Raw genomic sequence first — 18,423 nt, 5'->3', positions numbered from 1 at the left:
TCACCAGCTCCCTCACCCCTTTTTCTGAATGGATAACAATATCCTCATGCAAAAAAAGCTAGTAAGGACAGTGTGTTGCACTATTTCAGCATGCAATATCGAGCTATAACACAACGCCATCTAGGGGTTTTTTGCCCCAGCACAGCTCACAGAGCCGACCGAGAAGATCCCGCATGCATTATTGGGGCTGAGATTGGGGGTGGGAGGTGGGGGGGGCTCCAACAGGACTCTGTACAGTAGGTGTAATCGTGCATGCACCCCATAGAAAATTAGTATGTGTTGTGTTTATGTGTGTGTGTGTGTGTGTATGTGTGTGTTAGTGTGTGTGTGTGTGCGTGCATGTAAGAATGTGTGTGAGACAGAGTGAGAGGATACTTTGGGTTTTTGGGTTGTGCACTAAAGAGCCAGTTTTATCACATGCTGTTAAGACAGAAAGTTGTTGTCTTGTTCTGAAGTCACATTACAGCTCCTGTAGGTCGGTGCTTGTTCCTGACGACAGCGTCACACCTGCTCAGGCCTGCTCAAGTAGAGACAAATAAAACATCTCTAGCTCTTTTTGCTCTGCACGGCCATGATAGCACACCATACCGCCCCCTAGTGTTCATGTTTGTTTTGGTAATTTAAATAAAAAGGTACCCTGTGAAGTTTTTTATCCTTTAGTAGCACAATAGTACAGTTTTTAGTTTTTTTGAAATGAGCATGTTCTTTTTCAATGATTTCACATTTTCCATATGGTCTGCAGGTGGCGTCAACGCACCAATAAATGCAGCAATGCCTCCAACAAAGGCAGAGAGGAAGAAGAAGACTTGAATGTAAACGATGCAGGATTTAAACTTTTTAGGGATAAAATCTGCTTTGCAAATGTTTTATGGGGCGGGGGGTGAAATTGATTTGTAAAAGTTGAAGGATACACACACTGATTTTTTTGTGAGTAACACTGAATGTAAACATAAAGAAAACTCCACAGGGCATCTTAAAAAGGCAGAATGATAAGGATTTGTCGGTTGCAGTGTGTGTGTAAACTAAACATTCACAGTTGGCCCGTCCTCCCCCGGCTCTAGCACTAAGCCACAGCGCTTATGTCGCTACGTTTATATAGCAGAGTCCCGCCCTCACACCCTGCATGCTTTGTCATTGGCTGGAGGCTGTAGATCCACTGCCCAATGACTGACGCCCCGAAACATCCAGAACACAACAAAATAAGAAAAAACAGGCAGAGGGCAAAGTCTCTACACATACAGACACCCTCACACACTTCTGGTGGGTCACAGGTGATGATTGAGAGGGATTATTTTTGTATGAGTCTATACATTGGGTTTTTCTGAGGGGAGGGGTGGGGGGAGGGGGGTGAAAATCCTACTCATTCTGCCTTTAAGCAGCTAACGTTTCTGTAATTTGTGAGACACATGTATATATATTTTCATTTTACAAGGAAATAAAACAGCTTCCTTTATGAAATTTCACTTAATGTTCAGGAAAACCCAAGAGGCACTAAAAAACAATCCCACCACTGCACCCTGACCTTGGCGACACTACAGGCTAAAGTGTCCTTTTTATAGCTAAACGAGACCCGAACCGGTGCAACGCCTCCTCTTTTCCTCAAGCAACTGCGTCACACATTTCATTTATCCTTTTTTTTCTTTTTCCCCCTCCCTCAACTTTTTTCGGCTTCCTCCTCTTCGGCCCCCCCCCCCGGTGTGAGATGGAGGCCCGAGTAGAGTCGCTTGAGGTTCAATACATTCAAGTCACTGATTTTATTTTGGTACATTCATCACTTTCATTGGGTGGGGGAGGCGATTACATCAGCGAGAAGGACCTGGTGTGTCGTTAGTTATGAGTGGGCGTCGTCTCTCTGTCTGAGGAAAAAGTGCATCTATTGCTCGTGATTAATGTGTGGAACAGTTTGAAAGACAGGAACCCTGCGTTTCTATGTGTCAGTACATGTATAGGTGTGTGTGTAATAAGTGGAGTGAGTGCACCTGTTACACTGTAAGAAAGTGCACATGCAGCATCAAGGCTAATGCTGTCACACTGTATGCATGTGTGTATTTGTGTGTGAGTGTGTGTGAGTGTTTGCTTGCGTGTGTGTGATACCGGCTGTCCTTGTTGAGCGTATGCAGGAACTTTGCTGCATTTCTTAGCTTGCGTCTTTACCTTTTTCGGAGTTTTGATGTCGCAATATTGAAGGTAACAGTCCTGACATGATCACAACGAGGTCATTGTCCATAAATACATCATTGGGGACTCTTTATCCGGCTTATACGGGAATCAAAAACGGTGAAGAGAAGTGTATTTTCAGTCTTAGAACAACTGATTTGTGTGTGTGTGTATCTGTGTGTTTTCTTATGTGTGTGTGTGTGTGTGTGTTTAGTGTGCACACCAGTGTATCCCCGACCATCCAGACAGGCAGGGAGGATTCGCCAGTAGTAGTCTAATGTCTAAAATGTTTTTTCCATGCGGTTAAAAAATCACGTAGGTGTTGGTGGGTGGATGGATGGTAGGGGGGAAACACTGGTTTGCACCATCGGTAAAAAGAAGATGTTAGATGTGTGTTTTATGTGTGTGTGTGTGTGTTTTGTGCAAAAGGTGATGAGTGTGTATGTGTGTTATAATTTATAATGTTGCAGCCCCAGTGCAGAAAGGACACAGTTTAGAGGTCCAGAGAGGGAGAAGGGAGCGTAGTGGTTTTTCTCTTCTTTTTTTTTTGAGCAGCTGTCTTTGAGGTGCAGGTTGAAGGAAGAAGAGGAGGAGGAGGAAGAGGAGGAAGAGGAGGAAGAGGAGGTGCGAGAAATCCAGTAACCAAGGCCATTAACTGAAGAGATAAAGCACACATGTGGCTCGATGAGTGAAGGTTATCATGAAAACAACTTTGTACTGTACAGCTCTTCAAACCATTTTTTTTTTTTTTTTTTTTTTTACCCGATTCTCCGCCTTTTTCTTCCTCGATTGAACTCCGTCAGGAAATGTGAGAGAAAGGCGGAGAATCGGAGCGAAAGTCGGCATGCTGAGTGACAAAAAGCCAGTTGAGGGAAAAAACAGCAGAATTATCCACGGGGTGGCGGTGGTGGTTTTTGGTGGTGGGGAGTTCAGCGAGGGGGGGAGGGGGGGTTAGTTGCCGTTTGAGGATTTTAGTTTTATATTCCATGTCTCTCCTAAGTGAGAAAAAAAGTGGATTTTGTTTTGTTTTTTTTGTTTTTTTCAGATCGTTCTCTCTCCAGAGTTACACCTGGGTGTCGTCCGGGTGAAGTTACTCCAAACCGAACGTGCTCGTCTCCTCCACAGCAGTGACCAGCTTCTCGTAGAGCATGGAGAAGGACGGGTAGGGCGGGAGGTCCAGACGGTTAAAGCAAGTGTGAGCCCTGAGGAGACAAACACACACACACACACACACACACACACACACACACACACACACACACACACACACACACACACACACACACACACACACACACACACCATTATTATCATGTGCCTCAATGTCTCATCTTTGTCAATGTTAATATAATGATAACAAGTGATAGATTTGACATTTGACAAAGGATAATTACCGTTTTTTACAACCTGGACCTTATTTCTAGCAAAAAATAAGATCATTTACTCACCCAGACAACTCTGGTGTCATTTGGAGTCGTTTGGACGAAATTAGCTCCAGTGGAGCGCCGCGTATATCTGTATAATGCGAGTACACGGGGCACCGAAGCCCAGCCTCTATATAACACATTATCTACCACGAAACTAGTTCATTTCACCAATATTTTGTTATGATACGTAGTAGGTAGGTCAACCTATAGATCCTGGATGGTGATAACATGCCACCACGGGCTCAGAGGGGAATAGCACTAACGTATCATAACAAAATATCAGTGAAATGAACTAGTTTCACGGCAGATAATGTGTTATATAGAGGCTGCGCTTCGTTGCCCCGTGTACTCGCATTATATACGCAGCGTTCCACTGGAGCTAATTCCTTCCGAATGACTCCAAATGACACCAAAGTTGTCTGGGTGAGTAAATGATCGTATTTTATGCTAGAAATAAGGTCCAGGTTGTAATTATCCTTTAACAGCATTTGTTATACATGATATAAAAACTCATGTCCCAAAAACATACAGAAGACAAAGAAATAGTCTAAAAGAAATGTAGGGTATGTAGGATCAAGTATCAAAAATAATGCAGATTGTTACTTAATATACTGCCTCTTTAAAACACCTAGTCTAATAAACATAAATTAGTTTATATAGAAAATAAAGTCCTTATTTATCAATTGAAAACAATGAAAGCCAATTCAATATTTTACAGTTCTTATATCAGAAACAAATAAAATACAGAAAATAGTTTAATTTGGACATCATTTCAGAAAAGATTGTCAAATTTTATATATCATTAATAACATTTGTTGTTTTTTCAAAGCCTATAATAAACATAGATACCTTAGATTAAACTGTAGGTCAAATCCAAAACAAACAAGCAAGTTTCACACACACACACACACACACACACACACACACACACACACACACACACACACACACACACACACACACACACACACACACACACACACACACACACACACACACACACACACACACAGTGATCCTACCTGGGTAAGGAGGTGATTTTTCCCCACTTCTCCACACAGAATCTGCGAGGTCCATTACTGCCCCGCAGAGAGGCAAAACCCTCGTAGGGAATACTGGAGGTGCCCGTCACAAACTGGAGAGAGAGAAGAACACAAAAGTGAAGAAGACCAAACAAAACCTGCACCCTAAAATATTCACATCACAGCCTTGAACACTTTATTTAAATCCTCCTATTTAGCATTTTACAAGCAGTGTGTAAAATGGTTTATAACAGACTATAATGTCGTTTTAAGCAGATATTAAGTGTTTATATGTAACGGATATAATGAATGGTAATATAATAAAACACAGTCAAGTCTTTATAGTTCAAGTTCTGTCCTTATATCTGCTATATTATATATTACATTATATTACTTTCTGACTTATATGAATGATAATACCTTACTTTAAGTCTCCCTATTTAGCATTGAATAAACACTATGACGTAGTTTTAAGCAGATATTGTTTATGAGTAATGTAACTATATGCCCATGTATAAACAGATTATTATTAATGGTAATATACAGTAAAAAAAAAAAAATAGTAAATTACATTTGTAATAGTATAAGTTCTGTCTTTATATCTGCTATATTATATTATATTACCATATTATACTATATAATAGTGGGCTATTAACCATTCATTAAGTGTATATGGCTCTCAAATGCTAATCTACAGTAAAGTGTTGCCAATGGATGTAAATGATTCATATTAGTTTTGTATGTTTAATTTGAGTTTCAACAAGTTGTCCTGCTGAAACTAATAACTTTACTTGTATAACACCTTTCATATAAGAAATGCACTTTTAGATGTTTTGAAATAAAATAAATTACATAAACCAACTGCTTCACATTAAAAGGGCCTTAGAGGCAAATAGAGCAAATAAGAAAGAAATATAATATGGAAAATAAAAATAGTGCTGATTTTAGTATAGAGTAAAAGTTGCTAAAAAATAGAATAAATACAATATATAAAATCAAGTAAAAGTGTGAAACTCAGGATCAACAAACTTCATAAAAACCTGAAAATGTCACCCATATAAATTTGGATTAAATAAACATCAAAGGATCATCTTCCAATCTGAAGCTAAGCTAAAAGCTCCACCATCATCCTCATCATCATCATATGACTTTTTTTTTCTCTCTCTCTCAATGAATCACACAATCTGTGTCATGCAGCATTGGCCCGACTCTGCAGCTCCTTGCAGTGCAGCGTGCCGCCACACGGGGGCGCCCTGTGCGTGTCATGCGTTCCCCCCACGTGCCACCTCACCTGCAGCAGTCTCAGCCTCTGCTCATTGTTGAACCTCTCCACAGCGGCCCAGAACCAGCGGATCACTATGTGGTTGTCATGGTAACCTGAGGGGAGATAGACAGATAGATAGATAGATGGATGGATATGGATGATGATGATGATGATGATGGTGGTGGCGCATGAGTCACATGAATAGCAAATGAGGCCTCTGTTCCTCCACCAGGCCTCAGTGTGATTTTTTGAATGGCCTCCGCTGGTTTTAATGTTTAATGTTCGTCTGAGTCGATTCTTCTATTAAAAGATTCTCACACTGAGTCACGGCCGACTGTCAGTTTGAGATCTTTGTCTCTCCGTGCTGCTGCCGCTGCTGCTGCTGCTGCTGCTGGCGGCTTTTCAACCGTATTGGCCAGACCCTTTAAAAAGCCTTTTAATGTGATCTCTTTCTAAATGGTTTGGACACCAGCACAAAAAAGAAAGAAGAGAATCACTTTGTTTTGACTGTAATCCCATCAATAAGTAACACAAAGACACAATATATCTCTGTTATGATCATGCACTCTCTGTGATAAAACATCTAAAAGCTAAAGTTTAGAGGTTATTGATGTGGAAAAAGTTTAAATATGTATTATGTCATATTTCATTATACATTACAGTGAAGTCTGATAGTGTTAAATGTGTAATGAAAATATCTTTGCAGTATAGTACATAATTAAAACAGCAATAATTATTCTATTCTGAAACCACTGTGATATGAAGTAGTTTGAAAATCTTTATTTCTGATAGAAACACCAGAAACATTAAATCTCTACTGGTCTATATTTATTATATTCAGTATACACACATCTGTATATGAGCTGGTTTGTATCACATATATGTCTCCCTCCCTCCTACCTTCCTTCCTTCCTTCCTTCTTCTTTCCTCCGTCCTTCCTTCCTTCCTTCTTTCCTCCCTCCCTCCTACCTTCCTTCTTCTTTCCTCCGTCCTTCCTTCCTTCCTCCCTTTCTTCCTTCCTTCCTTCCTTTCTCCCTTCCTTCCTTCCTTTCTCCCTCCTTCCTTTCCTTCCTTCTTCTTTCCTCCGTCCTTCCTTCCTTCCTTTCCTTCCCTTTCCTCCCTTCCTTCCTCCCTCCTACCTTCCTTCTTCTTTCCTCTGTCCTTCTTTCCTTTCCTCCCTTCCTTCCTCCTTTCTTTCCTTCTTCCTCCCTTCCATCCTTCCTTCCTCCCTTCCTTCCTTGACTCGAGGACAACAGGAGGGTTAAATATGTGTATATATGTATAAATAAAGGTATATGAGCCGGTTTGTATGACATGTTGTGCGACTGCTCCTGAAAAGTGTTTATAGTTGTTCCTAAAAAGCTACAGTCAAAGACGGAGTGAAAAGTTGCTCATCATGAAGAGGTTTGGGACATAATATTGTTTAAAAGGCAGGATGACAGCGCAGGTGTTCACATGACACCTTGGCTCCATCCTCGCCTCCACACAGCTGGCCAATCACAGCGTGAAGTTAATGTCGGATCATCGGATCCGGAAGGTTACAGAACATCAGAAAAGGGGGTTTCCTTTGTTTATAAAACCAGCAGAGTGCCCCTTTATTCACCTCTATACTATCAGCTGTTTAATGAAAAAGTGCCAGAAACTATCTGTAAAAAACATGAAATACTAATTTTGTTCTATTTATACCGAGAAAAAAAAAAGTCTGTAACAGATTAAATGAATAATTTAAGATTCATTTTGTGCTGGGAAGGCTGCAGACTGTCTCTGACTGGAGCCAGAAATCCACACAGTCACATCCAGAGGACATCAAGGGTTACTGATATTACATTTAAAGTGGATATAATTAATTACTTGTGAAAAAGTAGTAGTAGTGGTGTGTGTCCAGGGCTGTCTTTATTATTTAAAGCTCAAGAAAAACAGAGGTGCTCTTGAAGAAGAGGTCAATGGAGCAGGAACAAGCAAACGGTTTTAGCCTTAAAGGTTTTCATCAGGGTTGTTTTTTTGCTTTTTTTTACTCTGATGAAGATCTTTAAGGTCAAACCCGATCATAAAGGCTTTTTAACCTAATCCTAGTTTTTGTCTTTTAGTCTTGCTGCACATATGAGTGTCTGAAGTTGCTCCATGTGGTTATAATCAATATTCTTTATAATAAAGAATCAAATGACAGTATGTTATGTGTTGCTTGTGACTCTTAGTGATGAACCTACAGTGTATTATGAGCGACTCTGCAGCTTTATGGAGCTTTATAAAGAGTTTCAACTCATTGTTTAGCTGATATTGGATTTAATATTCACCACATGGACAGAATCATGACTCCAAATGAACAACAATGTTGCTCCACAAGAACATCGCCCGTCTCCGCCCCTCACTCACCTTCTCTGCTGCCAAAACCCTGATTCATGCTTTTATAACATCCAGACTAAACTACTGCAACAGCATCTTATACGGCTCATCATCCAAACTCCTCAATAAACTCCAATACATTCAGAACTCTGCTGCAGCTGCTCACCCACACCCGCTCCCGAGAACACATCACCCCTGTCCTCCAAAAACTGCACTGGCTCCCCATCTCACACAGTATACCAGGGGTGTCAAACATGCCGCCTGCAGGCCAGAACCGGACCACCGAGGGGAGCAATCCGGCCCCACTTTCCTTCCTGTGTTCTTTTCCTTCCTTACGTCTGTCCTTCTTACCTTCCTTCCTTCCTTCCATCTGTCTTTCCTTCTTTCCTTCCTTCCTTCCATCTGTCTGTCTGTCCTTCACTGTCTGTCTTTCCTTCCTACCTTCCCTTCTTATTTCCTTCCTTCCTTCCTTCTGTCCCTCCATCTTTTTAACGATCCGGCCCACATTAGATTAAATTGGTCTGTATGTGGCCCTCGAATGAAAATGAGTTTGACACCTCTGCCGTATACAATTCAAAATCCTCCTCCTGCTCACCCACAAATCACTTAACAACATGGCCCCCACCTACCTCACAGACCTGCTCCACCACTACACCCCCCCCCCCCCCCCCTCCTCCCGTGCCCTCCGATCCTCAGAGGGAAATCTCCTTGCCCTATCCCCTCGGACCAAGCACCGAACTTGGGGGGGGCAGAGCCTTCTCCGCTGCCCCCCCCCCCCCTCTAGAATTCACTCCCCAAACCCATCAGAGACTGTACAGACCCCCATACCTTCAAATCACTCTTAAAAATACAGACCTTTTTAAACTGTCTTTTAACCTGTAAACTGTTTTTTACCCTCTTTTCATTTTATATCTTTTTTACTTTGTTTTACCAAGTTCAACATTATTAACTTAAAAGGTGAAGATATGTCAATGTTGTGGTTGTTTACTCTGCCCCCCCAAAGAGTGTCAAAAAATAATTGAATGCAGGTTTAAGTTACTGTCAGTGTGCCACAAACACTTTCATTTAAAGTTTCTTCCCCCTCCAGCAGCTTTACATACCTCCTCTGTACTCTGTGTTGTTTCTCCAGTCTGCCAGGTCGATCTCTGCCGTGCCAGCAATCACCAGCTCCAGCTCCCTGGCATCAAACACCGACACCAGGCGCACATCCACCACCTAACACACACACACACACACACACACACACACACACACACACGGGGAGGGAACACATGGATGAACATATGGTGCAGCCTCTCCGTTTATCACAGTCCTCCCACATACATCACATTGTTTGAGGAGCGCTGAGAGAAGACAGTTACAGCAGACTTTTATTGTGGCGGTACGCAGTGACACAGATGGCGGAGGGATAAAACATTGTGACGGGAGAAGTTTCAGTCGGTTTGTTCACAGTTTTTGGATCAACGTCGCCCACAGAGATCTGGTAACCTGTCATCCTGCCAGATTATAGATTTCAGCAGAAGTGTGTGGTGGTTTGTATAAGTGATGAAAACACAAGCAGGAAATGAACAACAGCCCACATTATAGCACACATGAGGATCATTTTGTTGTCACACTGGGCTTTCACAGTTTTACATGTAAAGCCAACATCCAACATATCTTTGTAAACTTACTTTACATCTTCAAATCATTATCTGAGACATAAATGTTTTTCTTTATTGTGTTTTTCTGTTGATTGTGTTTGACTTAAATGGTTTATATTGTATTATGTGAATCTGCTTGTAACTTAGATTTGGAAAGGTCTCTAAAAATAAAGTTTATTATCATTATTCTTATTATTACATAAATCTGCTGTCTGTCTCTGATATACAGACTGAGATGGGAAAGAAAGACGTTTTAATACATTTTTGTTCCATATATTTATTTTGATACTCTTATGTACGTATGTATGTATGGCCACATGAAATGGCAAAACATCCAATAAAAAATTAGGCACAAAAAGAAATTGTATAAATCTGCAGAGTGATTTTTTTTCTGGGTGAATTTGAGACTCTTTTAAATTCTGTGATGAATGATTTATTAATTGAATCTTTCAGCTCATTTGAGTCTTGTTTTGTTTTTTACTTTCTCTGCTTTTTGCTTATTTGTTTAACACACTTGGTTTGAGTTTTTGTTTTATTTATGTGCCTCATGTTGCTCTGACCGGGTCTTACCGACATCAGTGGGACTTACATACTTAAATATAAAAATAAGCCATTTTTAATTTAGCAGATGTCAAAAAATATGTTTATTTCTCTTGTGTGAAGAATATTTTACCAATAACTGATGTTATATACACACACACACATGCACTGACAATCTGGCATTTTCACTTTAATTACATTTCAAATAGAAAGTCTAAAAATATCTGCTGATCAAGCTTTTGTGCTTATAACCATAGAAATGTCAGAATAAAGTTAAAATTAGCCAATAAAATATAAAATATGATTCTCGGCACCTGTAATGACATGATGTGGTGGCAACAATCTGACTTTTTTCATATTTAAGAGGCTCATAACATCACTAATAATATCTTTTAAATACTGATATGACGTGTTGTACCTCATAAAAACCTCGGACCAGGCTCTCCGTCTGCTGTGCCACTCCTCTCTCTATACGCCACTTCACCATCCGCTCAATGTACTCCTTCTTGTTTTTCTCTGATACGGGGATACCAGCCCCGCCCGGCTTCAGCTCTCTCTCTGTGATCTGCACAATCACCCAAAAAAAAAATCACATTTTAACCAAAGATTCTGCAAAAGCGTCTGTTTCACTCAGTCACACTCGAGCGTTACCTGTCCGAAGACCTCCTCGTTGACGGTGAAGGTGAGGTCCAGCATGTCTTCGATGTCGTTGTCCTTCATCCACTGGAGACTCTGGTGAAACTCTTCGTCAAGGAACTCCAGGTCGCTCAGGTCACACGGGCTGCAGGAAGTCACAGGGAGGTCAGACAGAGGGGGTCAATAAGGCATCGAGGGGTTAACCTACCCATAAACCATGTCTGATTGTAAGAAGAGAGGTTAAAGCAGGGGAGTCAAACTCATTTTCATTCAAGGGCCACACACAGACCAATTTGATCTCATGTGGGCCGGATCATTAAAAAGATGGAGGGAAGAAAGGAAGGAAATAAGAAGGGAAGGAAGGAAAGAGAGAAGAAAGGTAGGAAGGACAGACAGAAGGAAGGAAGGAAAGAAGGCAGGACAGATGGAAGAAACGGAGGAAGGAAGGAGAGAGGGAGGAAGGAAGGAAGGAAGGAAGGAAGGAAGAAAGGAACGAATGAAGGAACAAACGAAGAAAGGAACACAGGAAGGTAGGAAGGACAGATGGAAGAAACGGAGGAAGAAAGGGAGGAAGGACAGATGGAAGGAACGGAGGAAGGAAGAAAGGAAGAACAGAAGGAAGAAAGGGAGGAAGGAAGAAAGGAAGGAAGAAAGGAAAAAAGGAAGGTAGGAAGGACAGATGGAAGGAATGAAAAAAAGGATAAAAGGAAGGTAGGGAGGAAGGACGGATGGAAGGAAGGACAGAAGGAAGGAAAATAACACAGTAAGGAAAGTGGGCCGGATAGCACCCCTCGGCGGGCCGGTTCTGGCCCACGGGCCACATGTTTGACACCCCTGGCTTAAAGGTTAATTAACTGATGTATAACAGCATTGGAAAGCTCTACCTGAAGTGAAAGTAAAATACAACACAATTCAAGGTGAGGAAATGTGTTTAAATGTATTACATATGAAGATAAACCCACCTGAGAGGAACCGTCTCTGTTATGAGAGACACTGATAATAAATAAAACTTGTTATATGAACTGTGTGACCATCATTATTATTACTATTATCAATATAAAACTTATTATTACTACTTTTTAGCTTTATTTCCCTTATGAGGTCCATTCTGTTTTTACTATTTTGCAGGAGTATATAGTTTGTTTGTCCTTTCTCTGTCCTTATATAATGTACCACTGTTATATTTTGCACCAATAAAAAAAGAAATAAACACAGGTAGAAGATGAAATACACTTACAGGATACATTTTTAATACTTAATGCATCTTATCTAAGGGTACAAATGTGAGTATCTTGGTCTTAACTTTGACCTTCTGTATAATATTCCCAACATTCCCTCTAAAAGTCTCTTTAAGCCTTTAATTCAAGGCTGAATTAAAGGCTGCTTTACATACAACCTTATGGCACTACATGGATGAAATGTATTTTAGTATGTTAATGGAGATACAGTTTAAAAGTCCTAGGACAGACAATCTGTATATGACATCAGGGATTTAAGAAACATGTTTAAGGGACAAATTTGAGCTTTAAAGTCAATGAATGAACTGATAAAGATCATTTGTCTACAGTTTGACACTTCTAGTATTTTTCATGTGACATGAATGTATTTTGTTTTCTCACCACACTTCATATCATGCATCAAGTGACTTAAATGGGAATTAAATATTGGATCATAGAGACGATGAGTTAGCTGTTTCTTAAAATCATACATTTCTTTACATTTTTCTCTTAATGAATTTGTATCATGAAAGTTAGTGAAACATAGTTTATTTTCAACATCAATTACCGGTAATCAGCTGATCATTTTCACCCTTAATTATTTTTTCTGCATAAAATATCACAAAACAGTAAAAAAAAAAAAAAAAAAAAAAGCACATTTTAATGTCTCTGAGTCCAATGTGACAGTCTAAAACCCAAAAACATGCAATTTACTAACCTATAAGTGACAAGTCTGAGAGGCTGAAACCAACAAATGATAATAATGCTGATTAAACTGATTAATTGATTAATGGTTGCAGCTCTAACACTGCATGTCTTGTGCATCATCATTTTATTCAGTTTCCCTGTAGTTCAGGGTGACATATAGAGTATGTATGGTTTCTATAAGGCTTTAAAATAAATGTCTCTGTTTAATTAAATGGTTGTTTGAATGAGCCAAGAAAGGATCCTTGTCTAGGAGGCTGAGAGCCTTTAAAGCCGCATAAACATCTGTCCTCAGTGCAGACATTTGGCAGGGTTTTAAGTTGTTTGGACAAAGCTATTAATAAGGGTGCTGCTCCTGATATGAAACCCAGCCAGCTGCTGGCGGAGAGAGGATCTGACTGAAACACTCATATTCACAGCGAGGTCTCATATAGTTAGTGAGGAGGATCTGATGGGAAGTGCTGGTGCCCTGCAGGCTGGGATGAGATGGGGAAAACAGCAGGTGGAGGGACTCACATGCGAAGAAGCCCTTTGTAGAAGGGTCGGGTAAAGAAGGCATCCAGCAGGTACTGATGAACTAGAGCCAAGCCCAGGATACGCCCGCTGAAGCGAAACCTGGACACAACACAGAATAATGCAGGTGAATACAGGAATCTGCGTCAGAACTGAACTCAATAGTACAGTACTTTTACTCTTTAGATGTTTAAAGAAGATGTATCATGCACATTTCCAGCTCTATATTTTTATCCTCAGGCTCTACTGGAATATCTTTGCATGATTTACAGTCAAAAAACTCCTTATTTATCTTATACTGGCTCTTTATGCAGCTCCTCAGTTCAGCCTCAGTCTGAAACAGGCCGTTTTAGCTCCTGTCTCTTTAAGACCCGCCTCCTAATGAGCCCACTCTGTTCTGATTGGTCAGCTTCAGGAAGTTTCCTCCACCTCCAAAAACTACAAAAGTCGTTCTTTAATCGAAATGTCAAATATCTCGTATACATCCTTACACATTAGCGCCTGGAAATGATCCAAAATATGCTAACTGACCAAAAACAACAATGACAAAAACTACAGAATAGACGGTCGTTTGTCAGTATAAGCTAACAATCTGTTTGATGAAGCATTCAAAGCAGCTTTTTTTTCATATTACGTGACAGTAAAAGCAACACTATCATCTTGGCAGAGAGACACACTTTCTCTCCTTGAGACGGTGAAGGCAGCTGTCTGTGGTGTTTTTGGAGAATGCTGGAATCACTTTGATAACGGTGACGGTCAGAGGATGTGACTGTCTGACTGTCTAAACCGACAGATGGGTAACTGTGTGTCCTTGTTTGTAGAATAATGAAGCAATAGGCTAATGTCATTACTCTAGATGCATTTATGGGCAGAGAGTGGTTAAAGACGATCCACAGAGGACAGCTTCCTCAGAATCGTGGTGTTATTGTACATCAGACGGTGTATTAACCTTCCTGTCGTCCTCCCGGGTCAAATTGACCCCGTCTGTTTTGACTGTTGCTTCTTTCCTCCCTCCCTTCTTTCCTTCCTTCATCCCCCTTTCTTCCATCCTTCCTTCATCCCCCTTTTTTCCTTCCTTGTATCCTTCCTTCCTCCCTCTTTCCTTTCCTTCCTTCCTCCCATCCTTCCCTTCCTTCTTCTTCCTTTCCTTCCTTCCTCCCTCCGTTCCTTCCTTCTTACTCCTTTCTTTCCTTCCTCCCTCCGTTCCTCCTTCCCTCCTTTCCTTCCTTCGTCCTCCTTTCCTTCCATCCTTCCCTCTGTCCTTCCTCCCTCCTTTCCTTCCTTCTTCCTCCCTCCGTTCCTTCCTTCCTCCCTTCCTTTCCTTCCTTCTTCCTCCCTTGATTCCTTCCTTCTTCCTCCCTTCCTTCCATCCTTCCTCCCTCCTTTCCTTCCTTCTTCCTCCTTTCCTTCCATCCTTCCTTCCTCCTTTCCTTCCTTCTTCCTCCCTTCCTTCCTTGACTCGAGGACAACAGAAGGGTTAATAACACACGCCGAGCTTCAATAAACAATTTCATCATAAGACATCCTGGACTACTGAACACTTTCTAACTAATTTCAAAACCTTCCTCTTCAGATGTATAAACACTGTAGAAATCAAGCAGCTTGTGTGTACTTGTTTCTTCCTTGGCGTGTTTCTTGTAGTACTTAAATGAGGTTTAACCACAATTTGAAGTTCACTTTCTAAACTGAAGCAAGCAGCAGATGGTGATGACAAGAAACACAAATTCCCAAAGATTAACTGTGAGATCAGTGCAGTGAGTCAGAAAAGTGTTGAAGTCTGTTGTTGTTACGGAGACTGAACAGAAGCAGACGAGGAGGAGCTGTGAGGCTTCTTAAATGATCTGTTAACATCAAACACACACTCAGCTTCAGACTGTAATGATTCTTCTGGCTTTCATGATTTTATCTGTAAGATGGGAAACAATGGACCTCATGTAAGCAGCTCACATTTTGTTGAACAGATTTGTTCAGAAATGGACATGAACGAGTGATTTTGGAGAATTTGTGGCATTCATCAGTTTTCTTGAGCTCCAGAATTTTCTCTTTGGTACTTAACACAATTTACAAATGATCCAAACTCAGGATACTTACTTGATTTGTGACATTTTTGGTTGGGGTTTCCAAATTTGACAATATGCTCTTTTTACCATGAGTTTCTCTCTTTCTGTTTCTACATCATCATGGATCAGGTGTAAAATTAGGCGACTATAGATGTGTGATTTAATGCATTTATGATGCATTAATTCATTTTAATTAAAGATAAAATTAGGATAAGATTGATAAAGATACTGGCACACATGCTATGCTTCATATTATAATCAAAATGAGGTGGTGTAATATATGATAGAACTTAACTCGCTTTAAATCAAAGATCCAAACCTCTCACACAAGTCATGAATACTCTAAATTACTCTAAAGTACTCTAAATGAATCTTCTGTTTATCATACCACCATCATCATCATCATCATCATCATCACAACCATCATCATCATCATCAAGGCTGCCAGTTTACTAGGAGGTTTTTTGATCCCATTTATCAGTTCATCCATCCATCCATCATCCATCCATTTATCCATCCATCTGTCCGTCTGTCCATTCATTATCCACTGGTTCACTGGTCCATCCATCCATCCATCCATCCATCCACCCATCCATCCATCCATCCATCCATCCACCCATCCATCCATCCATCCATCCATCCACCTGTCCATCTTTCCATGCATCGATCAATCCATCCATTTATCTGTCCATTCATTATCCATTGGTTCATTGGTCCATCCATCCATCACTCCATCCATACATCCATCTGCCCGTCCATTCATTATTCATCATTCCTTCCAACCATTTATCCATCCGTCCGTCAATCCGTCCATCCATCCATGCATCCATCCATCCATTCATCTGTCCATTCCTTATCCATCCATCCATCCATCCACCCATCCATCCGATCACTGACAACTGATGAGTGATCCACAGATTGCTGATCAGAATTTCCCTCCTAACACCGAACATAATTTCTTCTATTTCAGAGATGAAATGAACTTAACAGTCAACACAGCGGCGAGCGTGGCCTCCAACAAACACTCACACATCCATAGACAGACAGATAAGACTGATCGATTGATAGATGGATCAATAGAGACCTCACCATTCATGGTGGTTGTCTACAAAGGCAGACATGGGGCTAATCTGGACAGTGTACGTGTCGTTGGCTGAATATTCAAACAGGCCATAGTACGGGTTGAACAGCTCTCTGGACACCAGGAAGAAAAACTCTCTGGAGGGTCCGCTGTAGTCCAGTCTGCAAAACAAATACACGCATATATATGGGTCAGTGACAAATAAGGGTTGGCAAGATGAGCAATTCAAGAATATCTTTAAAAAAATAGTTTTAAAAGCAGCATCAGGTTTGGGCTTTATGTCATTTGCACCATTTTTTAAACCAACATTAAAATGTAATGCTCCTGAAAATGTCAAATGGTGTAACCACAAAAGAATGATACATATTAAATATGTTATCCACCTACGGTGTATTTAAGTAGACTTATACTAATAATTACTTCATTCAAAAATGTAAATGTTTCCTGATCTCCATGGTTACCCAGATTAAATGTAATATTTAGAACAATAGTATTCCTTTAGCTTTATTTAATATAAAAGTTATAATGTAAGATCATGCCAAACTAGTTGATATGGTGTTTTATTGAGCATTTATTGTTTTTAAGCAAGTTGAATTATTTGGTACAAAGTTTTTATGGTTACACCACTTAGACATGTTTACTATAATCCTCTAATATATTGGACAAAATGGATTAAAAGCAGAAATTTGATGCTGAGTCCACAAAAAAAAAATGTGTGCAAGTTATTCATATGTTTATTTTCACATCTTAACCCCTTTAAATTTGACTAAACCACATGGACACAATAAAAACATCATTGTACCTCAATCAGTAAATATTCTACTGCTCTTCAGCTACTCAAAAAACACTTCAATATAAACATAATCTGGAGAACTGATGGTTACTCCAGCAGAGAAAAACCCCTGCAATCATCATCCTTTGTGCATTTGCAACAACAAAAAAAGGATAAAAGATAAAATTAACTGATAACAAAGGAGATATTTTCCGTTATTCCACCATCTGTGAAACCAAATTTGCAGAAACAGAAGCTGTCAATCATCTGTGTAATATTTGTTTACAGTAACTCTGCTTATTGATGTTAAAATATCCTGTGTGTGGTTCTTTACCCGCCTGGCTTGCTCCAGCTTTTCATTTATCAGAAGACTGTGGATTCACTCAGATGTAATCAGATATGTGTGTAATTGAACGTTTTGAAGCTTAAGATAAGAATGAATACTTGGCGCTGCTCCTTTCGGATCAATTACAGTTAGAAAATGCATTTCACACTCGAGCTCTGTCTATAAAAGCATCATAATGAAATGTACCAGGGAGTGGAGTAAATGTGTGGTTCTCACCCGTCCTCCCCGACGAAGCTGACGTAGAGTTTACTCCTCTGTAGGTCTTTCCGAGAGTAACACATAATCTGGTTAAATGCGTCCTCCAGAAGGTGGTCCCTGCGTATGATGAGCCTGGAAACAAACAGATTAATATTAGACCTCATATTTCCACCAACATGACGCCCACTGCCTGAAATCTCTGAAAGGTCAGAGGGAGAACAGGGTTGGTGGTCACATTCATTAGATCTCGGCCTCTAGGGGGCGCTGTTAAAAAGTGTTGGTACTGAAAGTTTCTGAATTTAGGTGAGATGTTACTTCAGAGATAATTTCTGGAGTAAACCACTTGACATTGAGATGAGAGGATGGGTGTTTTTTATGTGAAAATGTACATATCCAATGCTTCAGTGTTTATCTTCTTGGCTTTTACACAATGAATTTGTAATAAAACAATCATTACCATTAAAAAGTATGAAGAGAGAGCGACAGGTTGGTTTTTATG

General features: G+C 40.3%; 1 protein-coding gene across 1 annotated transcript in view; it reads right to left on the bottom strand.

Moving 5' to 3' along the window:
- Positions 1 to 3,085: 3,085 nt before the first annotated feature.
- hecw2a (HECT, C2 and WW domain containing E3 ubiquitin protein ligase 2a) overlaps positions 3,086 to 18,423 on the bottom strand; it is a 46,461-nt gene continuing 31,123 nt past the window's right edge. The window contains exons 21-29 of the mRNA XM_053328702.1: positions 17,943 to 18,056; positions 16,617 to 16,769; positions 13,471 to 13,569; positions 11,048 to 11,177; positions 10,815 to 10,961; positions 9,314 to 9,428; positions 5,898 to 5,983; positions 4,607 to 4,719; positions 3,086 to 3,359 (exon numbers count right to left, since the gene is read on the bottom strand). Of these exons, the coding sequence (XP_053184677.1) occupies positions 3,248 to 3,359; positions 4,607 to 4,719; positions 5,898 to 5,983; positions 9,314 to 9,428; positions 10,815 to 10,961; positions 11,048 to 11,177; positions 13,471 to 13,569; positions 16,617 to 16,769; positions 17,943 to 18,056 (1,069 nt within the window). The 3' untranslated portion in view covers positions 3,086 to 3,247. The remainder of the gene's footprint in view (positions 3,360 to 4,606; positions 4,720 to 5,897; positions 5,984 to 9,313; positions 9,429 to 10,814; positions 10,962 to 11,047; positions 11,178 to 13,470; positions 13,570 to 16,616; positions 16,770 to 17,942; positions 18,057 to 18,423) is intronic.

Source organism: Scomber japonicus, chromosome 11 (genome assembly GCF_027409825.1).
Source record: "Scomber japonicus isolate fScoJap1 chromosome 11, fScoJap1.pri, whole genome shotgun sequence".
Lineage (NCBI taxonomy): Eukaryota > Metazoa > Chordata > Actinopteri > Scombriformes > Scombridae > Scomber > Scomber japonicus.
The sequence above is the reverse complement of the archived record's forward strand: the minus strand, read 5'-3'. Positions and strand labels throughout refer to the sequence as shown.